The 26,727-nt window shown below is 44.0% G+C and overlaps 1 protein-coding gene across 1 annotated transcript in view; it reads right to left on the reverse strand.

The window, feature by feature from the left end:
• Nucleotides 1–26,727, reverse strand: part of DCHS2 (dachsous cadherin-related 2) — a 427,667-nt gene that overhangs the window by 146,374 nt on the left and 254,566 nt on the right. The window contains exon 3 of the mRNA XM_077279369.1: nt 13,400–13,631. Within this exon, the coding sequence (XP_077135484.1) occupies nt 13,400–13,631 (232 nt within the window). The remainder of the gene's footprint in view (nt 1–13,399; nt 13,632–26,727) is intronic.

Below are 26,727 nucleotides of genomic sequence, written 5' to 3' on the forward strand. Positions count from 1 at the left end.
CTGTGCGGATTAGTAGCATTTTCCTCACATTGACTTCAATTGAGTCAGTCAAATCTGCAGCCAAAACGCAGGTATAAAAATGTTTGCAGATTTGCTGACTTTCTGTTTGTGGTTTTACGAGCTTCCCATGGTGTTCCCATGCTGTCATCTGTGTGACAGTGTAAGAAACACCAATGCAGTGGTTCGCCAGTAAGACAGTCGGTCAGAGCTCTGTGGGGTCACATTGTCAGATGTCAGCGTGACCCCGCAGCTGTGACTGTGACCCATGGTAGAACGCTTACCACAGGTCAGCAGGCGTGGGCTGATGAGACTACTCCTCCAATCAGCCTACGTCTGCTGTCACTGAGAACAGCGATGGCAGAAGCCACTGATGGGAGATGTAGCCTCTCGTCAGCCGGCGCCTGTGCTCTCACTTAAAAAAAAAAAAAAACATTTAAAATAATTACATACATATTCAAATAAAAATAAAAAACACATTATATTCACCTTAACGCCCAATCACCAATGCCCTCATCTCCTAGAAAAAATGTAAAATAAAAAAACAACATATACTTACCTTAATGCTCAATCCTGGATGCCCATGTCTCGTATAAAAAAAAAATTAAAATAATGAAGCACCGTATAATCACCTGTCTGCTGTAGTCAACGTTATCCTGAGTGTCCCACAGCGATCTCACGTGTAGAACTGTCACCGTAGTGGATCAAATGATCAGCTCTGGTCCTCTCACTTATGTCATTACCCCTGAGTGAGAGCTTTCTCACGCAGCAGTGGTGCCGTTGGGGAGATCACTGGAGCTGATCAGCTGATGAACTCCAGTGAACTCTCTCATGGCGTCTCAGTAAAACACTGCAGGAGCGATTACTTCCTGCCAGTGTATCATTGGCTGTCTTTAAGAGCAGTCACATCAGTGACTGCTCTCAAAGTCATCAGGATCATCGTGGAACATTATGGATTACCTTCTCTGCAGACAGGTGAGGAATATAATAATAATAATAATAATAATTTTTATTTATATAGCGCCAACATATTCCGCAGCGCTTTACAACTTATAGAGGGGACTTGTACAGACAATAGACATTACAGCATAACAGAAATCACAGTTCAAAACAGATACCAGGAGGAATGAGGGCCCTGCTCGCAAGCTTACAAACTATGAGGAAAAAGGGGAGACACGAGAGGTGGATGGTAACAATTGCTTTAGTTATTTGGACCAGCCATAGTGTAAGGCTCGGGTGTTCATGTAAAGCTGCATGAACCAGTTGCCAGCCTAAGTATGTAGCAGTACAGACACAGAGGGCCATTAACTGCATAAAGTGTATGAGAACATGATGCGAGGAACCTGATTATGTTTTTTTTTGTTTGTTTGTTTGTTTGTTATTATTAGGCCACACAGGGATAGTTAGGTTAATGCGTTGAGGCGGTAGGCCAGTCTGAACAAATGCGTTTTTAGGGCACGCTTAAAACTGTGGGGATTGGGGATTAATCGTATTAACCTGGGTAGTGCATTCCAAAGAATCGGCGCAGCACGTGTAAAGTCTTGGAGACGGGAGTGGGAGGTTCTGATTATTGAGGATGCTAACCTGAGGTCATTAGTGGAGCGGAGGGCACGGGTAGGGTGATAGACTGAGACCAGAGAGGAGATGTAGAGTGGTGCTGTGGTGGTGGTGCGGTTTATTATTTTATTTTTATTGCAGGAAACGGTGGCTTCAGTGGATTAGGTGTTTGGTAAGTACGGTTTAAATAAGATTCAATAAAGGAGTCTGTGTCATTAATTCAAATAAAGGAGTTTATTCTGGGTTTTATGTGTTTTTATAATATCACTATGGGGTTAGTAATGGGGGAGTCTTATAGACACCTCTCCATTACTAACCTGTGGGCTTGAGATCACCTGACAATACAAAGGTGACATCAACCCCCCCCAGCCATCACCCCACTTGCCACAGCTACAGGGCAAGTGGGAAAAGTGAGGCTAGGTGCCAGATTTGGCACATCTTATAGATGTGCCTTTTCTGGAGCAGCTGAGAGCTGAGTTTTTAGTCTGAGAGGGGGCCAATATCCATGGCCTCTTCCTACCCTATTAATATCAGCTCACAGCTGTCTGCCTAGCCTTTGTTGGTTAGACTTTATAGGGGACCCTATGTCAATTTTTTATGGGGTCCCCCAGCGAACTTGCCAGTAAAGGCTAAGCAAACAGCTGTGAGCTGATATTAATAGCCTGGGAAACTTTATAGCTATCGGCTCCTTCCCAGAATATTAACATCAACCCTCAGTTGTCGGCTTTCCCTCTGCTGGTTATGAAAATGACGATGGAACCCAAGCAATTTTTTTTCTTTAAATTAAGAGTTGCTGTTTGGTTATAGCATATATAGGTTCATTCTGTTAATGCTCCTACATAGGCTGATGACTCTGTGTGTGTGTTTTGTGTGTGTGTATGTGTTTACTTACCGCCTTAGTAATGAGGATGTGGAGTTGACACCTTTTCATTACTAAGCCTAGGGCATAATGTCAATGACAGTTGCTGACACCAATCCCTAATCCCATTACTCTGATGCTCCTACATAGGCTGATGACTCTGTGTGTGTTTGTGTGTGTGTGTGTTTACTTACCGCCTTAGTAATGAGGATGTGGAGTTGACACCTTTTAATTACTAAGCCTAGGGCATGATGTGAATGACAGCTGCTGACACCAAGCCCTAATCCCTTTACTCTGATGCTATTGCATCAGAATGAAAAAGGTGGTGTTGAACCAACAAATTACATCACAAAACTTTTTTTTTAATATCTTTATTTTGGCTAAAAAAAAGCGTTCATTGCTGTACAAAAATGCATTCAAAACCGCAGCAAAACCGCACGACAAATCACGGCAAAACGCGTGTTTTTGCCACAACGTTTTTACTGCCAAGAGATGCAGAAACCTTGTGGAAATTTCTGCAAGCAAATACTCAACGTGCGCACATAGTCACCAAGTGTTTGCAAACACATATGAGAGTAGCATAATGTAGAGACAGAGACCCTGATTTCAGCAATGTTTCACTAACTGGGCTGCTTGCTGTCATTTTGATAAAAATCACTGATTTATCAGCTGCAGATCTACCAGTTCTCTAAATGTTGAGCTCTATATAAACCCGTCCACACCACTGATTAGCAGCTTTTTGTCCTTGTCCAGTGTACGTAGAAAGCTGCCAATCGGTGGTGTGACAGGAGTTATACACAGCTCGACATTCAGAGAAAGCTCAGACAATGATGATGATACTTTTCCAAAATTGACAAAGTCAAGTAGCCGATGATAAGTCACATTTAACCACTGACTGTATTTAAAGAGGTATTCCTATAAGGGATAACTCGCTGATCGTTGGGGAGCTGAATACTGGGACCCTAGAGATCCTAAGAACAGGGTACTGAGTAGAGCCCCATTTTTGGAATCACTGGAGGTTCCAATGGTTGGACTCCCAGCAACCAATATCTTTCAGTTCTGGGAATACCCTTTTTGCCACATTTCTATATGGACATTCAATAGAGACAGTAGATTATTTTTTCAGTAATGAGAGATATATCTGGTCACGTGGTGGAGCAGGTACGCCAGACAGTCAATAGACAGTCTCCATCATTCCATAGACATGTATATAGTATGGAATGCAATGCACACTGCCATGCCGAAATTACATAGTCTTTGTATGTTTTTCTTTATTATCTATAATAAATTGTATTTTATGCTTGAGATCTGAGCCCTTGGTTTAAAAACATACTGCATGATATTTCATAAATTTTCCCAAACTTGTTTGTATGCTTATAAAACCAGATTACACGCTTCATTAGTTCAGGTAGTGATACGCGTGAATACTATCCAGTGCCCTGCATTAGCACACTGTGTATGAGGACGGCGCTGGCTTACAATGATACGGAGGAAAGCTGAGCTCATTCACAACTACACTATTCTATTTTTTGGTTGTATTTATAAAAAACCTCTCACATCTGGCCATCTCCCCAGTCCCCTCTCAGCTGCCTTTGTTGTGCTGCTTTTTTATATTCTGCACTTTGAGAACATCTTTATATGTTCAAACATGTAAGTCGGCACAATGGCGATGTGTCTTCTTTCCTAGTTGTGTATAGTAATAAAAATATGAACAAATGTACCGCAAGTCATGCAACAAAACAATTTATCACTTGTAATTAGCATTCTTTCTCTTTTGAAAGTCAATGTGCTAGTAATTAAATATGAAATAAACCGTGTGTTTTAAATCACAATAGTAATAAAAATCAACTTTAGTATTTTATTAAAAGGAACTAGTTAAAATTGGCACCACGTAAAGTCAAATAAAAAAAAACGGAGCCGCCAATGCAGATGTGAATGCAGTCTAAGTGATTTCCCCTACAAGCTGTTGAACTTTATAGAATAAGGGCTTGTTCACACTGGCAAGCAGCATCTGATGATCTCGCAGCATCTGATGATCTCACAGCAGCTGATGATCTCGCAGCATAGGATGCATTATGCAAATGACCCTCGGCTCCAACTCTGCTGCAAGTGCGAGCCGAGTATCACTTTACTGTGATCCATCTCTATTGCATGTGTGTGCGCCATCCAATATATGCTGCCAATCACAGCATGGATGCCAACTTGGCATAAGAAAATAAATACTAGTCGACACTGCTCCATAGTATAACATTGGAGCGAGTGCTGTGCGATGAAACATTGGATAGCACTCGTCCAAGTTATACGCTGGATAATCGCCAGTGTGAGAGAACACTAAGTGTATGCAAAATAAACCATCTAAGCTGTAAAGTTTCTCTTTGTGGAGAATGTCAATTTGGTGTGGGAGGTCCTATAGGCCATGCTATGCTCCCCTGGGAATTTAAATAGGCAAATAACCTCTTTAGAGAGGAAGAGAACAGGAACCCCATTGCCACCCATTGGAAGAGGCAATCCCACAAGGCAATACCAAGCATTTAAAGAGTCTTGTCACATGACAGGATCAGCAAAGAGACTATTTGCATATATACATTCCCACTTAAGCATTCACTGACATATAAAGCACCCTATGCTGACTTGGCAGCATCCAAAAGAAGAAACTTTACTCTTTAGACCCCCTGTTAGAGGCTTCTCACCTAGACTTAATCACTTAATTCTCCTGCTTTGCACTCATGAGTAGTGTTGAGCATTCCGATACCGCAAGTATCGGGTATCGGCCGATACTTGCGGGTATCGGAATTCCGATACCGAGATCCGATACTTTTGTGGTATCGGGTATCGGTATCGAAACAACATTAATGTAAAAATGTGTAAAAGAGAGAATTAAAATAAAAAATATTGCTATACTCACCTCTCCGACGCAGCCTGCACCTTACCGAGGGAAGCGGCAGCGTTCTTTGTTTAAAATTCGCGCTTTTCTTTCCTTTACGTGAAGTCCCGTCTTGTGATTGGTTGCGTCGCAGTCACATGGGCGACGCAACCAATCACAGCAAGCCGTGACATAATTTCAGGCCCTTAAGGATTTTAAAATTACGTCCCGGCTTTGTGATTGGTTGCGTCGCAGTCACATGGGCGACGCAACCAATCACAAGCCGTGACGTCACGGGAGGCTGGACACGCGCGCATTTTAAAATGCGCGCTTGTCCAGCCTCCCGTGACGTCCCGGCTTGTGATTGGTTGCGTCGCGGTCAACCAATCACAAGCCGGGAGGCTGGACAAGCGCGCATTTTAAAATGCGCGCTTGTCCAGCCTCCCGTGACGTCCCGGCTTGTGATTGGTTGCGTCGCCCATGTGACTGTGACGCAACCAATCACAAAGCCGGGACGTAATTTTAAAATCCTTAAGGGCCTGAAATTACGTCACGGCTTGCTGTGATTGGTTGCGTCGCCCATGTGACTGCGACGCAACCAATCACAAAGCCGGGACGTAATTTTAAAATCCTTAAGGACCTGAAATTACGTCACGGCTTGCTGTGATTGGTTGCGTCGCCCATGTGACTGCGACGCAACCAATCACAAAGCCGGGACTTCACGTAAGGAAAGAAAAGCGCGAATTTTAAGCAAACAACGCTGCCGGTTCCCTCGGAGAGGTGAGTATAGCAATATTTTTTATTTTAATTCTTTCTTTTACACATTAATATGGTTCCCAGGGCCTGAAGGAGAGTTTCCTCTCCTTCAGACCCTGGGAACCATCAGGAATACCGTCCGATACTTGAGTCCCATTGACTTGTATTGGTATCGGGTATCGGTATCAGATTGGATCCGATACTTTGCCGGTATCGGCCGATACTTTCCGATACCGATACTTTCAAGTATCGGACGGTATCGCTCAACACTACTCATGAGTAGGGTTGAGCGACTTTTGCCTTTTTAGGATCGAGTTGGGTTTTGTGAAACCCGACCTTCTCGAAAGTCGGATCGCGTGAAATCGGCCGATTCTACTGTAAAGTCGGGTTCCGGACCGGAACACGAAACCCAATGCAAGTCAATGTGGATTATTTTTTAATTCTCTCTCTCTCTCTCTCTCTCTCTCTCTCTCTCCCCTCCGTGCAAAGCATATGTTGTGTTTGACTGCGGAAATCACTGCAGCCCAAAAGGTAATATGGCTCTATGACGCCGCAGGAACCAGGCCGGAACCTATGTCATCACGCTGCCCACACTCCTTATTTGGCTGAAAAAATGGCAGAGAAGGCGTCATACAAAACGCGACTTTGGCGCCAAGATCGCCGACCATGTGGCCGATCCCACGCTGGAGTCGGGTTTCACGAAACCCGACTTTGCCAAAAGTCGGCGACTTTTGAAAATGAACGATCCGTTTCGCTCAACCCTACTCATGAGGGGAAAACAACTCAAAACATTTTACAGCAAATCGAGTTTCTGGTTTGGCTTCTTATCTTTACTTATGGGTGGAAGGCCTATTACAGGTTTAAACAAACCTGTTTCCAGTTTTCTCTTATATAAAGTAGGGCTAGCACCTGTAAGTCATCATATACAGCATACTATAATGCTGTATACAGTATATGTCCTTAATGCATTGTGCATAACACAAAAAAAGAGCTTTCATTATACTCACCTACAGGGCTGTCTGGTCCAATGGGCATCGTTGGTCTCGATCTGGAGCCTCAACTCTTCTTGCGCTTGCCATCATCCTTCTTGATTCATGTGGATGACACAGCCTACGTCATCCACACAGTGTCCTCCATGGCGCTCCTGCGCAGCCGTACTTCTCTTTGCCCTACTGAAGGTAGGGGAAAGTACTGTTGTGCGCATGCGCCGGCGCTCTTTGGCCTTTCCCTGCACATGCGAATTACAGTACTTGGCTCTGCCATCGGCCTCTCCTGCTAACCCCTAATTAAAGCTGGAGTCACACTAAACGACTTGCCAACGATCATGACCAGCGATACGACCTGGCCGTGATCGTTGGTAAGTCGTTGTGTGGTTGCTGGGGAGCTGTCACACAGACAGCTCTCTCCAGCGGCCAACGATCAGGGGAACGACTTCGGCATCGTTGAAACTGTCTTCAACGATGCCGAAGTCCCCCTGCAGCACCCGGGTAACCAGGGTAAACATCGGGTTACTAAGTGCAGGCCCGCGCTTAGTAACCCGATATTTACCCTGGTTACCATTGTAAAAGTAAAAAAAAAACCCACTACATACTCACATTCTGATGTCTGTCACGTCCCCCGCTGGCGTCCAAAGGGTTAAAACTGCTTTCGGCAAGAGCGCTGCTAATGCACGCGTTGCTGCCGAGAGCTTCCCTGCACTGAATGTGTCAGCGCCGGCAGTAACAGCGGTGACGTCACCGCTGTGCTCTGCTTTACGGCCGGCGCTGACACAGTCAGTGCAGGGAAGCTCTCGGCAGCAGCGCGTGCATTAGCAGCGCTCCTGCCGAAAGCAGTTTTAACCCTGTGGACGCCAGCGGGGGACGTGACAGACATCAGAATGTGAGTATGTACTGTTTTTTTTTTTAACTTTTACAATGGTAACCAGGGTAAATATCGGGTTACTAAGCACGGCCCTGCGCATAGTAACCCGATATTTACCCTGGTTACAAGTGAACACATCGCTGGATCGGCGTCACACACGCCGATCCAGCGATGACAGCGGGTGATCAGCGACCAAAAAATGGTCCTGATCATTCCCCAATAACCAATGATCTCCCAGCAGGGGCCTGATCGTTGGTCACTGTCACACATAACGAGATCGTTAGCGGGATCGTTGCTACGTCACCAAAAGCGTGACGTTGCAACGATATCATTAACGATATCGTTATGTGTGACTCAGCCTTAAAGGTACCATCACACTAAACGATATCGCTAGCGATCCGTGACGTTGCAGCGTCCTGGATAGTGATATCGTTGTGTTTGACACGCAGCAGTGATCAGGATCCTGCTGTGATATCGCTGGTCGTTGATTAAAGTTCAGAACTTTATTTGGTCGTCAGAGCGCCGTGTATCGTTGTGTTTGACAACAAAAGCAATGTTTTACAATGGTAACCAGGGTAAATATCGGGTTATTAAGCGCAGGGCCGCGCTTAGTAACCTGATGTTTACCCTGGTTACCAGTGTAAAATGTAAAAAAACAAACAGTACATACTCACCTTCGCGTCCCCCGCCGTCCGCTTCCTGCACTGACTGAGCGCTGGCCGTAAAGTGAAAGCACAGCACAGCGGTGACGTCACCGCTCTGCTGTTAGGGCCGGCACTCAGTCAGTGCAGGAAGCGGATGCCGGGGGCCGCGAAGGTGAGTATGTAGTTTGTTTTTTTAAATTTACACTGGTAACCAGGGTAAACATCGGGTTACTAAGCGCGGCCCTGCGCTTAGCAACCCGATGTTTACCCTGGTTACCCAGGGACCTCAGCATCATTGGTCGCTGGAGAGCGGTCTGTGTGACAGCTCTCCAGCGACCAAACAGCGACGCTGCAGCGATCGGCATCGTTGTCTGTATCGCTGCAGCGTCGCTTAGTGTGACGGTACCTTAAGACTAGCATACAAATCGGGACTTCTGTTTTCCAGCATGCTAAAGATGTCAGGTGTGAATCTAGTGTTGACATTCACGCTATGTATTTGTGTGTCTATGATATTTTGGCCTCTACACACATTTCGAAGAAGAGATAGTCACTGGAGACAAAGTAGGAAATAACTGTTTTGGGAAAAACAAACTAAGAATGAAAGAAAATGGGAAATCTCAAAAGTGAATGAGACAAAAGACATCTGGTTTGGAGCTCTTTAGATCATGAGTACTGAATCCTAGTTAATACTTTGCCAAAACTCAGAAACAATATTCACTTCTCTTACACATGCTAACAATGTCTTGTAACAATTGCATATTCCAAAAACAAAAGGCTGATATAATCAATTAGAAAGTCTACCAGACTATCCAGATTAAGGATATAATTTTAAATGACTTCCACTTTTACTTTCCTTGGCTACTTTTTCCCCTAATCCTAAATTATTATTTATTATCACCTTAGGACTTTTTTTTCACTGTTTTTAGTGTTGTGTCGAACACTTTACACTGAAAATTCCCAAAATGTATTTAGCATAAATCAATACTGTGCATATATTCACATTAATTATAGCCAATTATGTGCTTAAAGAGAAAATATATTTGCCCCTATTCATCATTTGTGGGGGGTTTAAGAGACTTTCCATTTCTGTCTTGTGATATTAATTGACGTTTTCGGAGCCAAATTTTTTAAAATGGTGTATGTGATTCATGAATTTGGCTCAAAGTAAAAGATCATTCTTTCTTCAGTCATGAACTCTTTTTTACAAGCTTTTTAAAAAAACACACCAAGGAGTACTGGAGTGGAATTGCTCCAAATTTAGCAACTTTTTAAAAAGTCTCAATTGATAAACCGGTGGAGAGGGCAATCATCCAAAATCACTAAACTCTGCCCACGAAGTGTAAAACTGTAAAACAAGAAAATTAATAAAACATATGACCACATATAAATAGACCTCAAATAAAATATTAATTTGGGTACAAACAAGAAGAACGCACAAAACACACAAAAGTAGACAAAAAAATGGGCAATGATGAAACAGGGCCAATGAATCCGATGTTCTGGACTCAAGTTAAGGAAAAGGAATGCTATATGGAAAGAGGAAAGTGAGGGAGATGGGGCAGGGATTATTGAAAATGGGGTTGGGCATAGTTAAGTTGTAGGCTTCTCCTCTGATAGTTTTCATTATGGACTTGATCTGCCAGTGTAGGGGGTCAAGTCTAGAAACCCCTTCCTTGGGCATGCAGAGAGTTTGTTCCATTCCTGGCTGAGGTCTAGTCAGCCTAAAGACATCTGCAATCCCGATGCAGTGGCCCATTTGTAGGCTTCAGACACTTCCGATTCCGTTATTGCACTTGCTTTGGTTGTTTTTCTTGTCTTAAACAATGTACATAATTTTTCTTTGTGAATATTTTATATTTATTTAATTCACTTTTGCATAATATCCACCATTCATTTTATTTAACTTTTAGGATAAAAAAATATATTCTCCTTTGAACAAGGAAAAAAAAAACCTAAATATTTATCCACCCAGAAAAAAGGTTCAGTTTTTCCAGAGACCTATTTTTATTTCTCGACATCTTCTCAGAAATCATGGGACAGGTGCATACATATAATATATGTCTGGTAGAACACAAGATAAAGTATACTTCACAGATATCACGTGTCTGCAATAATTCTTATCATGTTAAAAAATGACTGTCGCTCGCAATGTAGACTTTCTTATCCACATCTGTGAACAAAGCTGCTGATCTCATCTGCTAGTGTTTCCAAGTTTATGCACGTAGCTAAGAAATTATCATGGCGGACGATCGTAACTGTAGACAGTATATTCCGCTCACAAAACTGCAGCAATCTGGCCGTTAGCCGACCTTCCGACAGAGCAGAGAGGCACCACATAGTGTTCAGAGCTCTACAGCTATAGAAATGAGAACAGGCGCTTAACTCAAACATTAAAGCCACCAGCTTCATCAAAACAGCGGGGGATGTCATACAAGGGACTGATTTTAGGAGGGTCCAAACACATCTCTTCCATTTTTGCATCGGGAAAACTTTTAAAATGATTTATCACATCATACGACATGTTCTGCAGGATAAATACACCGTGGCGCATTACAGCGGTAATCTTTTCTTACCTGGGATTCAATGATACAGTTACATATTCTGTAAGTATCAGAGGCAGTGTTTTCATCTGCAGATAAAGGGGGCTAAGAAGCAAGACATGTCCCAGAAAAATTGTGTTTGGTGACAAATAGTACATTGTTATTCCCTTAAAGGGAATCTGTCACCAGGTTTTTGCTACCTCATCTGAGAGTGGCATGATATAGGGAAAAAGACCCTGATTCCAATGATGTATCACTTAGTTTACTGGGTGGAGCAGTTGTGATACAATCAGAGTTTTCACTACATAATATATAACAGTGCTCTGCAAGCTGAACCCACGCACACCACTGATTAGCAACTTCCTATGTAGGTTGTATATTCTAAGTAAACTGCTGCTGGGGGTGTGGTTTGACCAGGAGGCAGGTGGGCAGCTGATCCAGCACTTATAAAAACACTTGATCTGTTGCTGATAAAACACTGTATTGAAACAAAAGCACAAGGCCTAAAAAGTGACACCTCATTGAAATCAGGCTCTCAGCCCCTACCTCATGCTGCCCTCGGATTACATGACAGAAACCTGCTGACAGATTCCCTTTGAAGAGTTGTCACTAGGACATACCATCCTTTATGAACAATGGGGCTCCAACTTCTGGAGAATAAAGTGTCCACAGCATTTGGCCCTCTTCTAAGTTTTCCCTGCACTGCAGAGCTCCCAGACACCATTCACATGAAAGAAGCTGTGCTGCAGAACTCTGGGCAGAAAAATGTCAAAAGTGTTGATTTCATCCTCTGTTGAAAGCCCAAAGTCTGACTTTATATACTGGACTTTCCTTAGAAATCAATGCCATAGTCACATGTAGTGGTATATTTAGGTGTTTGTTAACCCCAGGCAAAGTTTCTGAGGACTCTAGGAGGATAGTTTGTATTAACCCCTCACTGGCACCCTTTATACCACCCAGCAAATGTCCTGTCGGCTGCACCCTGGATATGATCCATGATAACAGGGTGTTATGTGAACTAACATTCATATTCCCTAAACTAAGAACACTTAAAACAGTCTCTGCTTCCTCCACGAAATTTGCATGTGCGTGCGTGTGTGTCTGCCATATGGACTCGTTCTTCAGGATCATCACATATGAGTTATGACTCACATGTCGTGGCTAATTATTATTTTATCCGGCGGGATATCCACAAAGTGGGTGGGCATTGTCACTCCTCAGCTTCTTTACTTCATCATAGATTGCGTTTTATGTTACTTTTTCACAATGTTGCAGCCTATGTTAATGTGTAAGGATTAAAAATTAATTCCTTAAAAAAAAAATAATTCAATGTATCTCACTACAATTCATCTCCATACAGAAAAACTATATAAAGGAAATGAAGTGCATGTATCAAATGAATAGCTCTGTGCAAGTGCTTTATTGATTATCTAAAGCCACATAGAGAAATCACATCCCCTTTTTATGACAGAGGAAACTTATTTAAACACATTTAATTGATTTTTTTTTTTTTTTGGTGACCAAACATGTTTGTATAATTTTACCTTAAAGCCGATATGTCAATATATAGTTACATAGGTATAAAGGTTTTTCAACAAAACAAACAATATATATTAAAAAATATATGTGTAACACCTGATGAGGCGGAGGTACTCTGTACTCTGCTGCCAGCTCGTTACTGCAGATCTGAGCCAGCAACAGAGAGCGCACTGTCATTGTTCACATGACACAGAGCACATCAGGGCACAGGGAATAGTTTAGCTCCTGAAACAAGCATTACTTGGAAGGAGTGGTGACCCCAGACTTTGCACTTATTTATCGCAAAGTGCCAACAGGACAAGTTAACCTAAAAATTGAGGTTTTAGCTTACCAAAAAAAACTCATACAGAGAGCAGGCAGGGGCAGCAGGGAGCAGGCGGGGCAGCAGAGAACAGGCAGGGCAGCAGAGAGCAGACATGGGCGCAGGACAGGCAGCAGCAACAGAGAGCCGGCAGGGGCAACAAAGTGCAGCCACAGAAAGGAGCAGAGGTACCAGACTGCAGAGATAAAGGAATATGCTCCCCCATCCTGGTATAGGTCTCGCTATTCTCTCTCTCCTGTTTCTCTCTTTTTTTCCTGTCTCCTCCTCTCTCCTGACTCTCTTATGTCCTTTACATAATGGTGTGCAGCATGTGTGGACTCACACTGCGCAGGCGCTGGAGGTTTCGGACAAAAGGATACATCTCCGGTTATATTATAGATTGAAGGATTTGTGTAAAATGTGACAATAAGGTGATATAATAGCAAAAAGTCATTACTCAGTTAGTAAGAATCTGGCACTTACCTGAAGATGAATCGATAGTAAACATGGGTGTCTTATCTCCAGGTATTAGCTCATATAGCACCTCCCCAAACATTCCTCCATCTTTATCACTAGCCACAAGGTTAAGTATCTCTGTTCCTGGTTGAGTATGACTGCTGATGCTTGTCACATAACTTGTTTGATCAAACACTGGTGCATTGTCATTTATATCTTCTATATCGACTCGAACAAATGCTTGAGCACTCAGACCGCCCTGTTAAAAAAAAATATAGGATGATGATGGAAAAATAAAAATGCACATTTGAGCAGCATCTATAGACGCGCAGGCACATTGGACGTGAGTTTTTGTAAGATCATATTCACTTTGCTTGGACAGTTAAACAGACCAGACTCACTCACCGAAAAATCGATGAATCCAGCAGGAATGTAGTAAAATCAGTAAATTTATTCATTTTTGAAAAAAGGAAAGGGTTGTATCCTATGGTACACCACTTGTAAATAAGTTATAATTTCTTACAGCATTATGCACACATGGCAGCGTTCTTCCGACGCGTTTCGACTAACGTCTTAATCATGATTTTTCTGTGGACTGAGTGCTCAACTTTTCCATGCAGGAACAGGTGTGGAATAGCCGATATTCAGGTGAGCTGACTATCTTTTGTTTTTTTTGTAGACTCACTCACCCTCCCAAAAAAAGCCTCCCCAAAAACACTGAAAAAATGCAGTATTTATGCTACATGGGAACATAACTATATCAGGGATTCTATTCAGGGGGAATAATTAATTCTGAGAACTGTAGTAGTTAATAAAAGTGCCATTTTGTGTTGAATTTGGAGAAACCACTCTTGCGGACTTGACGTGCTGGGACTCAATCAATATAAATGACTTGAATGAGCCCGAGCAAGTCTAGTCAGAATGTGGCAAATCGAATACTTGAGGTCACATGACCACGCAGTCTCGGCAGGGAGAATCCTGACAGTGTGCGGTGTGTGCAGTGTAACAATTCATAGAGTGACTACAGACTTTCCCCATAAGACCGTACAACCCCTTTAATTATTGCTTATCATAAGTAGAGCTGTCGCTGTGAGTAGGGTTGAGCGAAACGGGTCGATCATTTTCAAAAGTCGCCGACTTTTGGCTAAGTCGGCGTCTCATGAAACCCGATCCGACCCCTGTGCTTGTCGGCCATGCGGTACGCGACTTTCGCGCCAAAGTCGCGTTTCAATGACGCGAAAAGCGCCATTTCTCAGCCAATGAAGGTGAACGCAGAGTGTGGGCAGCGTGATGACATAGATCCTGGTCCCCACCATCTTAGAGAAGGGCATTGCAGTGATTGGCTTGCTGTCTGCGGCGTCACAGGGGCTATAAAGGGGCGTTCCCGCCGACCGCCATCTTACTGCTGCTGATCTGAGCTTAGGGACAGGTTGCTGCCGCTTCGTCAGAAGCAGGGATAGCGTTAGGCAGGGTCCACTAACCACCAAACCGCTTGTGCTGTAGCGATTTCCACTGTCCAACACCACCTTCGGTGTGCAGGAACAGTGGAAGCTATTTTTTTTTTTTTTCCTCAGCGCTGTAGCTCATTGGGCTGCCCTAGAAGGCTCCGTGATAGCTGTATTGCTGTGTGTACGCCACTGTGGAAACCAACTGCTTTTTTCAAAGCACATATCCTCTTGTTCCTTTCTGCACAGCTATCTTTTTTGTTTGTCCACACTTTTTATTTAATTTGTGCATCAGTCCACTCCTATTGCTGCCTGCCATACCTGGCTTAGATTACTGCAGGGAGATAGTAATTGTAGGACAGTCCCTGTTTTTTTTTTTTTTTTTTTGTGGGAGATTAAGATTGGCATTTCTGCTACAGTGCCATCCCTGTGTGTGCCATCTCTCACTGAGTGGGCCATAGAAAGCCTATTTATTTTTTTCCGTGATTTGTGTTCTAAATTCTACCTCAACATAAAAACACTACATCAATCAGTGGTAGAAAAATATTGGCCTCAGTCAGGGCTTGTGTGCCACTGCTGTGTGTGCTATCTCTCATTCAGTGGGCTATAGAAAGCCTATTTATTTATTTATTTTTTTTCTTATTATTTGGTTTCTAAAGTCTCCCTGAAAAAAAAAAATAAAAAAACAGTGGGAGAGTAATATTGCCCTTTCAGCTTGTGTGCCAGTCTTGACTCCTGGGTGTGCCACCTCTCTCTCATTCAGTGGGCCAGCCATAGAAAGGCTATTTATTTTTTTGGTTTTTTTAATATTATTTGGTTTCTAAAGTCTCCCTGAAAAAAAAAAAAACATAAAAAAACAGTGGGAGAGTAATATTGCCCTTTCAGCTTGTGTGCCAGTCTTGACTCCTGGGTGTGCCACCTCTCTCATTCAGTGGGCCATAGAAAGCATTTTTTTTTTTTCCTTGATTTGTGTTCTAAAATCTACCTCAACACAAAAACACTACATCAATCAGTGGTAGAAAAATATTGGCCTCAGTCAGGGCTTGTGTGCCACTGCTGTGTGTGCTATCTCTCATTCAGTGGGCTATAGAAAGCCTATTTATTTATTTATTTTTTTTCTTATTATTTGGTTTCTAAAGTCTCCCTGAAAAAAAAAAAAAAAAAAAAAAACAGTGGGAGAGTAATATTGCCCTTTCAGCTTGTGTGCCAGTCTTGACTCCTGGGTGTGCCACCTCTCTCTCATTCAGTGGGCCATAGAAAGCCTATTTATTTTTTTGGTTTTTTTAATATTATTTGGTTTCTAAAGTCTCCCTGAAAAAAAAAAAACATAAAAAAACAGTGGGAGAGTAATATTGCCCTTTCAGCTTGTGTGCCAGTCTTGACTCCTGGGTGTGCCACCTCTCTCATTCAGTGGGCCATAGAAAGCCTATTTATTTATTTTTTTAAATATTATTGGGTTTCTAAAGTCTCCCTTAAAAAACAAAAAATACATAAAAAAACAGTGGGAGAGTAATATTGCCCTTTCAGCTTGTGTGCCAGTCTTGACTCCTGGGTGTGCCACCTCTCTCTCTCATTCAGTGGGCCATAGAAAGGCTATTTATTTTTTTGGTTTTTTTAATATTATTTGGTTTCTAAAGTCTCCCTGAAAATAAAAAAAAAAAAACTTAAAAAAACAGTGGGAGAGTAATATTGCCCTTTCAGCTTGTGTGCCAGTCTTGACTCCTGGGTGTGCCACCTCTCTCTCTCATTCAGTGGGCCATAGAAAGGCTATTTATTTTTTTGGTTTTTTTAATATTATTTGGTTTCTAAAGTCTCCCTGAAAAAAAAAAATAAATAAATTAGGTGGGAGATTAATATTGACATTAGTGCTTGAGTGACAGTCCTGCGTGTGTGTCATCTCTGTGATTTTGTGCCACAGAAAACAGAGTGTGTAACATTGTGCCTGATTTTCCTTGTGGTCTCACCAACCTGTTAAGGGATATTGAAATCATACTGAAGTTATAGCTCACCGTGTAAGTTGTTTGACAGCAACAAATAAAGTTACTTTGGTTAAGATTTTAAAACAATGAGGAAGTCTGGTGCAAGAGGTCGTCGTGGGCGTTCATTGTCAGCTGGTAATGATGGTAGTGGTAGTGGAGCATCAGGTGGTCGTGGGGATAAAAATATTCCACCTAAGTCTGGAGCTGTGGAGCCAGTTTCGTCGTCAGGCTACACAAGGCCTCGAACGCTCTCTTTTCTGGGAGTAGGAAAACCGCTTTTAAAGGCGGAGCAGCAACAGCAAGTTTTGGCTTACATTGCAGACTCAGCCTCTAGCTCTTTTGCCTCCTCTTCCGAAACTGGTAAATGTAAAAGCAGCGCGTCGCTTGTGGATGTTCACGGTCAGGGACAAGTCGCTTCCTTGTCCTCCTCAGCAAAAACTACAACAAGAGAGAAGGATGCAGCAGGCGACACAACGGGTCACTCCATGGAGCTCTTTACACATACCGTCCCTGGCTTAGAAAGTGAAACATTTAACAGGCCATGCCCATTACAAGTATATTCTGACATGGAGTGCACTGATGCACAGCCACAGCCAGAGTACTATGCTGCTCCTTTGACTCAGACCACCACATTGCCCTCTCAGGGTACAGATCCACAATCAGACCCTGATGAGACTATGTTGCCCCGCCACGAACGCTATACCACCGACCGACACAGTGACACAGACGAAGTTGCACACGAGCTCGAAGAGGAGGTAATAGATGACCCAGTTATTGACCCCGATTGGCAGCCATTGGGGGAACAGGGTGCAGGCGGCAGTAGTTCAGAAGCGGAGGTGGAGGAGGGGCCGCAGCAGGCATCAACATCGCAACAGGTTCCATCTGCCGGGCCCGTATCTGGCCCAAAACGCGTGTCAAAGCCAAAACCTGTTGGAGGACAGCGTGGCCATCCGGTTAAAGCTCAGTCTGCAATCCCTGAAAAGGGATCCGAGTCTAGGAAGAGTGCAGTCTGGCATTTTTTTAAACAACATCCAACTGATCAGCGCAAAGTCATCTGTCAAAAATGTTCAACTAGCTTAAGCAGAGGTCAGAATCTGAAAAGTCTAAATACTAGTTGCATGCATAGACACTTAACCACCATGCATTTTCAAGCCTGGACTAACTACCAAACGTCCCTTAAGGTTGTAGCACCCTCGGCCAATGAAGCTAGTCAGCAACGCAACATCCCTTCCGTCACTGTAAGGCCACCATTTTCCGCACCACCGGCAGTATCTGTGCAGGTTTCTTTGCCAGCCAAAAGCAGTCAGGGTCAGGGAACCACCAGTTTTGTAGGAGGAAATATTGCATCTAGGGCACCGGCGGAAACAATACCGTCTCCAACCGTCTCTCAGTCTGCCATGTACACCGGCACACCCGAAAGTTCCACGATCTCCAGCTCTCCAGTCCAGCTCACCCTACATGAGACTCTGGTTAGAAAAAGGAAGTACTTATCCTCGCATCCGCGTACACAGGGTTTTAACGCCCACATAGCTAGACTAATCTCGTTAGAGATGATGCCCTACCGGTTAGTTGAAAGCAAAGCTTTCAAAGCCCTGATGGAGTACGCTGAACCACGATACGAGCTACCCAGTCGACACTTTTTTTCCAGAAAAGCCATCCCAGCCCTGCACCAGCATGTTAAACAGCGCATCGTCCATGCACTCAGGCAATCTGTGAGTACAAAGGTGCACCTGACTACAGATGCATGGACCAGTAGGCATGGCCAGGGACGTTATGTGTCCATCACGGCACACTGGGTGAATGTGGTGGATGCAGGGTCCACAGGCGACATCAATTTAGGGACAGTTGTGCCTAGCCCACGGTCTAGGAAACAGTTGGCTGTAGGCGTTCGCACCCCCTCCTCCTCCTCCTCCTCGTCCTCCTGCAGAAGCTACAGCTCTTCCACAGAACGCAGTCTGCCAACCACTCCATCGGCAGATGACACTGTTGCACACCAGTTGTCCCATTATGGGCCAGCTACTGCCAAGCGTCAGCAGGCTGTATTGGCTAAGAAGTGTTTGGGCGACAACAGACACACCGCGGAAGTTCTATCCGAGTTCTTGCAACAAGAAACGCAGTCGTGGCTGGGCACAGTAGATCTTGAGGCAGGCAAGGTAGTGAGTGATAACGGAAGGAATTTCATGGCTGCCATCTCCCTTTCCCAACTGAAACACATTCCTTGCCTGGCTCACACCTTAAACCTGGTGGTGCAGTGCTTATTGAAAACTTATCCTGGGTTCTCCGACCTGCTCCTCAAAGTGCGTGCACTTTGCTCACATATCCGACGTTCGCCTGTACACGCCAGCCGTATGCAGACCTATCAGCGGTCTTTGAACCTTCCCCAGCATCGCCTAATCATAGACGTTGCAACAAGGTGGAACTCAACACTGCACATGCTTCAGAGACTGTGCGAACAGAGGCGTGCTGTTATTTATTTGTGGGAGGATACACGGGCAGGCAGTAGGATGGCAGACATGGAGTTGTCAGGTGTGCAGTGGTCTAAGATACAAGACATGTGTCAAGTCCTTCAGTGTTTTGAGGAATGCACACGGCTGGTTAGTGCAGACAACGCCGTAATAAGCATGAGCATCCCCCTAATGCGTCTGCTGATGCAAAGTTTGACGCACATAAAGGAGCAGGCGTCTGCACCAGAGGAAGAGGAAAGCCTTGATGACAGTCAGCCATTGTCTGGTCAGGGCAGTGTACAGGACGAGGTAGCGGGCGAAGAGGAGGTGGAGGACGAGGAGGATGATGGGGATGAGTATATTTTTAATGCCGAACCTTTCCCGGGGGCACAGGAAATTGGTTGCGTGTCACGGCCGGGTTCTGGTTTTTTGAGGGACACAAGTGACGTAGATTTGCCTGCAACTGCCCCTCAACCAATCACAACCGGAGATTTGACAACTGGAACTTTGGCCCACATGGCGGATTATGCCTTACGTATCCTAAAAAGGGACACACGCATTACGAAAATGATGAACGATGACGATTACTGGTTGGCCTGCCTCCTTGATCCACGCTATAAAGGCAAATTGCAAAATATTATGCCACATGAGAACTTGGAACTAATATTAGCAACCAAACAATCAACTCTTGTTGACCGTTTGCTTCAGGCATTCCCAGCACACAGCGCACGTGATCGTTCTCACACGAGCTCCAGGGGGCAGCAGACTAGGAGTGTTAGGGGTGCACACATCAGAAGTGGCGTTGGACAGAGGGGTTTTCTGACCAGGTTGTGGAGTGATTTTGCTATGACCGCAGACAGGACAGGTACTGCTGCATCAATTGAAAGTGACAGGAGACAACATTTGTCCAGTATGGTTACTAACTATTTTTCATCCCTTATCGATGTTCTCCCTCAACCGTCATTCCCATTTGATTACTGGGCCTCCAAATTAGACACCTGGCCAGAATTGGCAGAATATGCATTGCAGGAGCTTGCTTGCCCGGCAGCAAGTGTCCTATCAGAAAGAGTATTCAGTGCTGCAGGTTCAATATTAACCGAAAAAAGGACTCGTCTGGCTACCCAAAATGTTGACGATCTAACATTCATTAAAATGAACCACAACTGGATTTCGAAATCTTTTGCCCCACCTTGCCCGGCCGACACCTAGCTTTCCTATGAAAAGCTCTTGCCTGTGAATTACTTTTCTAATGTCTAATTTGCTGCAGCTGATTGTACAGCATACGACATGTTTACACCTCCCTAAATGGCAAAACTCCCCACACGGGGCCGTGGTATCGCGACTTGGCGCAAGCACCCGTGAGACTGCTGTTTGTCTGAAGAGGTGGGTGTGCTCGCTTTTGGTTGACGGCATTGCTACTGGGTCCCTCATAGTACAATGTAGTGTCTCTGGCGGTGGTGGTGCGCACCCAACGTCAGACACACCGTTGTAACATGAGGGGCCCTGGGGCGGTCCCGCCGGCCTCAAGAGAGTTCCCCCCTACCCCAGCTCAAAATGTGCTCTACCACGTGCAAAATTATGTCGCACAGCTCCACCAATCTTTAGTCTATTCGCTGACATCATTCAATGTCTGGCACTGACAATACAAATTTGTAGACATCTATGATGCAACTTAAAGTAGTCTGTGTCTGTGTCCTATATTGGCACCATTAAATAGTTACTGCCAAATTACTATGTCAGAAACTCAGTAGATGAGCCCACCCCTGTACCTAAGTATGCCACCTTTTTTTTTGTTTTGGTTGTTTTGCGAGACATTAACATCTATTTATATTTTGGGAGTACTGGGACAGACACTCCTTGCACTACTCCTCCACTCACCACCAAGCTGCCTGTGTATCCATGTAACCGCTGTAAAGCTGCCATGAGCCTATTGTTTGTTATTTTAGGCCTTTGATAGCCTGTCTGCGGTCCCTACTTTAAATACTCCTCCACTGACCACCAAGCTGCCTGCCCGTGTATCCATGTAACCGCTGTAAAACTGCCATGAGCCTATTGTTTGTTATTTTAGGCCTTTGATAGCCTGTCTGCGGTCCCTACTTTAAATACTCCTCCACTGACCACCAAGCTGCCTGCCCGTGTATCCATGTAACCGCTGTAAAACTGCCATGAGCCTATTGTTTGTTATTTTAGGCCTTTGATAGCCTGTCTGCGGTCCCTACTTTAAATACTCCTCCACTGACCACCAAGCTGCCTGCCCGTGTATCCATGTAACCGCTGTAAAACTGCCATAAGCCTATTGTTTGTTATTTTAGGCCTTTGATAGCCTGTCTGCGGTCCCTACTTTAAATACTCCTCCACTCACCACCAAGCTGCCTGTGTATCCATGTAACCGCTGTAAAGCTGCCATGAGCCTATTGTTTGTTATTTTAGGCCTTTGATAGCCTGTCTGCGGTCCCTACTTTAAATACTCCTCCACTCATCACCAGCTGCCTGCCCGTGTATCCATGTAACCGCTGTAAAGCTGCCATGAGCCTATTGTTTGTTATTTTAGGCCTTTGATAGCCTGTCTGCGGTCCCTACTTTAAATACTCCTCCACTGACCACCAAGCTGCCTGCCCGTGTATCCATGTAACCGCTGTAAAGCTGCCATGAGCCTATTGTTTGTTATTTTAGGCCTTTGATAGCCTGTCTGCGGTCCCTACTTTAAATACTCCTCCACTGACCACCAAGCTGCCTGCCCGTGTATCCATGTAACCGCTGTAAAACTGCCATGAGCCTATTGTTTGTTATTTTAGGCCTTTGATAGCCTGTCTGCGGTCCCTACTTTAAATACTCCTCCACTGACCACCAAGCTGCCTGCCCGTGTATCCATGTAACCGCTGTAAAACTGCCATAAGCCTATTGTTTGTTATTTTAGGCCTTTGATAGCCTGTCTGCGGTCCCTACTTTAAATACTCCTCCACTCACCACCAAGCTGCCTGTGTATCCATGTAACCGCTGTAAAGCTGCCATGAGCCTATTGTTTGTTATTTTAGGCCTTTGATAGCCTGTCTGCGGTCCCTACTTTAAATACTCCTCCACTCATCACCAGCTGCCTGCCCGTGTATCCATGTAACCGCTGTAAAGCTGCCATGAGCCTATTGTTTGTTATTTTAGGCCTTTGATAGCCTGTCTGCGGTCCCTACTTTAAATACTCCTCCACTGACCACCAAGCTGCCTGCCCGTGTATCCATGTAACCGCTGTAAAGCTGCCATGAGCCTATTGTTTGTTATTTTAGGCCTTTGATAGCCTGTCTGCGGTCCCTACTTTAAATACTCCTCCACTGACCACCAAGCTGCCTGCCCGTGTATCCATGTAACCGCTGTAAAACTGCCATAAGCCTATTGTTTGTTATTTTAGGCCTTTGATAGCCTGTCTGCGGTCCCTACTTTAAATACTCCTCCACTCACCACCAAGCTGCCTGTGTATCCATGTAACCGCTGTAAAGCTGCCATGAGCCTATTGTTTGTTATTTTAGGCCTTTGATAGCCTGTCTGCGGTCCCTACTTTAAATACTCCTCCACTCACCACCAAGCTGCCTGTGTATCCATGTAACCGATGTAAAACTGCAGTATTTTGCTTATAAAAAAGAAAATACTGGAGAGATATCAAATGCAGACATTTTAACATTAAAAACAAAAACACATACAACAAAAAACTGGTACAGTACAAAAATTGGCCACCAGCTACAAAAACTTTCTCCTGCAAGTAGTTAACTGAAAGGTTTTTTTCCATTGAAAACACAGATATGGCATCCACCGAGTGTTGTCCTGTCGCGTCTTCTTTATATTATTGCCAAGAAGCTGCAACTGAATAAAGCTGAGCTTCTACCTTCTGCCTCTTATTAACTGCTTTTTTTTTAAAAAATTGTCCACCAGCTACAAAAACTTGCTCCTGCAAGTAGTTAACTGAAAGGTTTTTTTCCATTGAAAACACAGATATGGCATCCACCGAGTGTTGTCCTGTCGCGTCTTCTTTATATTATTGCCAAGAAGCTGCAACTGAATAAAGCTGAGCTTCTACCTTCTGCCTCTTATTAACTGCTTTTTTTTTATAAAATTGGCTGTTCCGGCCTACTAAAGGTGTCTGTCTGCCCCTGCCTGGTGTTGTCCTCAACTGAATAAAGCTGAGCTTCTACCTTCTGCCTCTTACTAACTGCTGTTTTTTTAAAAAATTGGCTGTTCCGGCCTACTAAAGGTGTCTGACTGCCCCTGCCTGGTGTTGTCCTCAACTGAATAAAGCTGAGCTTCAACCTTCTGTTCCAAATTACCATTTTTAAAAATGCAATTGGCTGTTCCGGCCTACTAAAGGTGAATGTCTGCCCCTGCCTGGTGTTGTCCTCAACTGAATAAAGCTGAGCTTCTACCTTCTGTTCCAAATTACCATTTTTAAAAATGCAATTGGCTGTTCCGGCCTACTAAAGGTGAATGTCTGCCCCTGCCTGGTGTTGTCCTCAACTGAATAAAGCTGAGCTTCAACCTTCAGTTCCAAATTACCATTTTTAAAAATGCAATTGGCTGTTCCGGCCTACTAAAGGTGTCTGTCTGCCCCTGCCTGGTGTTGTCCTCAACTGAATAAAGCTGAGCTTCAACCTTCAGTTCCAAATTACCATTTTTAAAAATGCAATTGGCTGCTCCGGCCTACTAAAGGTGTCTGTCTGCCCCTGCCTGGTGTTGTCCTCAACTGAATAAAGCTGAGCTTCTACCTTCTGCCTCTTACTAACTGCTGTTTTTTTTAAAAATTGGCTGTTCCGGCCTACTAAAGGTGTCTGTCTGCCCCTGCCTGGTGTTGTCCTCAACTGAATAAAGCTGAGCTTCTACCTTCTGTTCCAAATTACCATTTTTAAAAATGCAATTGGCTGTTCCGGCCTACTAAAGGTGTCTGTCTGCCCCTGCCTGGTGTTGTCCTCAACTGAATAAAGCTGAGCTTCAACCTTCTGTTCCAAATTACCATTTTTAAAAATGCAATTGGCTGTTCCGGCCTACTAAAGGTGAATGTCTGCCCCTGCCTGGTGTTGTCCTCAACTGAATAAAGCTGAGCTTCTACCTTCTGTTCCAAATTACCATTTTTAAAAATGCAATTGGCTGTTCCGGCCTACTAAAGGTGAATGTCTGCCCCTGCCTGGTGTTGTCCTCAACTGAATAAAGCTGAGCTTCAACCTTCAGTTCCAAATTACCATTTTTAAAAATGCAATTGGCTGTTCCGGCCTACTAAAGGTGAATGTCTGCCCCTGCCTGGTGTTGTCCTCAACTGAATAAAGCTGAGCTTCTACCTTCTGTTCCAAATTACCATTTTTAAAAATGCAATTGGCTGTTCCGGCCTACTAAAGGTGAATGTCTGCCCCTGCCTGGTGTTGTCCTCAACTGAATAAAGCTGAGCTTCAACCTTCAGTTCCAAATTACCATTTTTAAAAATGCAATTGGCTGTTCCGGCCTACTAAAGGTGTCTGTCTGCCCCTGCCTGGTGTTGTCCTCAACTGAACAAAGCTGAGCTTCCACATTCTGGCTTTCGCCCTATACTATCAGATATTAAACTGCATTTGGCCTACTAGTGTGGTTATGCCCTTGAAACAGTGTCTGCTGCTCTTGGGTTTGCTACTCCACTGAACAAAGCAATGCCGCCTGTTTAGTCCTGTTACCAATTTTGAACTGCATTTAGCCTACTTTATTCTTTGGCCCTATATCTGTTTCCTCCTCATCCTGCCCATTGCCCAGCCACTGCTAGATGAGTCTGCTGGTACATTGACCTAGACCACTACATTCCCCTTATACTCTACACAGCCAGAATCTGACCCTGCTGAAAGTAAGGTTCCCCTTCCCGCATGTTATACCACCTTACACAGGGACAGAGAGGAAGGTGCAGATGAAAGTGCAGGTTCCTTCATCAGGTGGGGGGGCATACTCGTTGGCGACGTCACTGGCACAGGGCCCCTCAGAGTACGCAAAAGTGTCGCTGCTGGTGGGAGGCGCCCCCGCCATGCAAACACACATCGCTGTACTTTGAGGGGCCCTGTGCCAGTGCCAATGCGAACGAGTGGGCCCCCCCTGCTTGCTCAGGATCACAGCACTTGCAACGTTGAAATACTTACCTTTCCCTGCAACACCGCCGTGACGTAGTCCGCATTTCCTGGGCCCACGAAAAACTTGAGCCGGCCCTACTCCCCCCACAACTTTTGCCAAATGACCCCCAATTCCCTATGCCCAACTATTATTATAAAGTTAATTAAGATTGACAAGCTTCAGAAACAAGAATGGATGTTTTTGGCATTAAAATGGGCACTGTAGGTGTTTTCCTGGCCTCCACTCACTGCCGACTATGCTTCCCCATTGACTTGCATTGGGTTTCGTGTTTCGGTCGATCCCCGACTTTTAGCGATAATCGGCCGACTGCACTCGACTCGACTCTGGACAAAATCGGGTTTCACAAAACCCGACTCGATCTTAAAAAAATGAAAGTCGCTCAACTCTAGCTGTGAGGCCTTCAGGTTTCCCATTCAAGATGTTCATAAAATAGTGTAAATTAATTCTCCATATTTATAGCTAAATCAAAGGACATGAGTGTTATTCAATCATCCTGTTATATGAGCAGTGATAATAAGATCAGGCAATATATTTCAATTTGGCTTCCAGAATATTCCTTGCTACCTCTAAACAGGATCATTTCAATCTCTATTTTACGCTTCTTTCTCTATTACTCAGGACTTTCTGTGCCAATGTCTAATTAGGGCTTCTTTCCAAATTTTAAACAACCCATTGAAATTTTAATAGAAAACGTTGTCCTTTTCAGATGAATTGGCAGCAAAACGATCTTCATAGATGATGAAAATGATTCCACTGAAGAGGTGTATTATTTATACCAATTGTTATGTTGGCCTACGTATTCTGACTCCTTGAGCAGCAGATCACAAAAGACTCATTCAGATGACACCATATTTTAATTACATGATATTTTGAAGGTTTTAATAATGAATTATTGCTGACAACCTCTTAAGTTTGTTACCGTTACCATCATACTAAACCTTGCAGGGAACAGGACTAATACATGATGACTTCTCTGAAGGACAATTTTTGGTGTTTGTAAGCAATATTCTTAATGAAGCAATTCTATATACCGTATATACTCGAGTATAAGCCGACCCAAGTATTAGCTGACCTCCCTAATTTTGCCACAAAAAACTGTGAAAACTTAATGACTCGAGTATAAGCCTAGGGTGGGAAATGCAGCAGCTACCGGTAAATGTCAAAAGTAAAAATAGATAGCAATAAAAGTAAAATTAATTGAGACATCAGTAGGTTAAGTGTTTTTGAATATCCATATTGAATCAAGAGCCCCATATAATGCTCCATACAGTTTATGATGGCCCCATAAGATGCTCTATATTAAAATATGCCCCATATAATCCTGCATAAAGGTTAATAATGGCTCCATAAGATGCTCCATAGACACT

Source organism: Ranitomeya variabilis, chromosome 1 (assembly GCF_051348905.1).
Source record: "Ranitomeya variabilis isolate aRanVar5 chromosome 1, aRanVar5.hap1, whole genome shotgun sequence".
In the NCBI taxonomy this organism is placed as follows: domain Eukaryota; kingdom Metazoa; phylum Chordata; class Amphibia; order Anura; family Dendrobatidae; genus Ranitomeya; species Ranitomeya variabilis.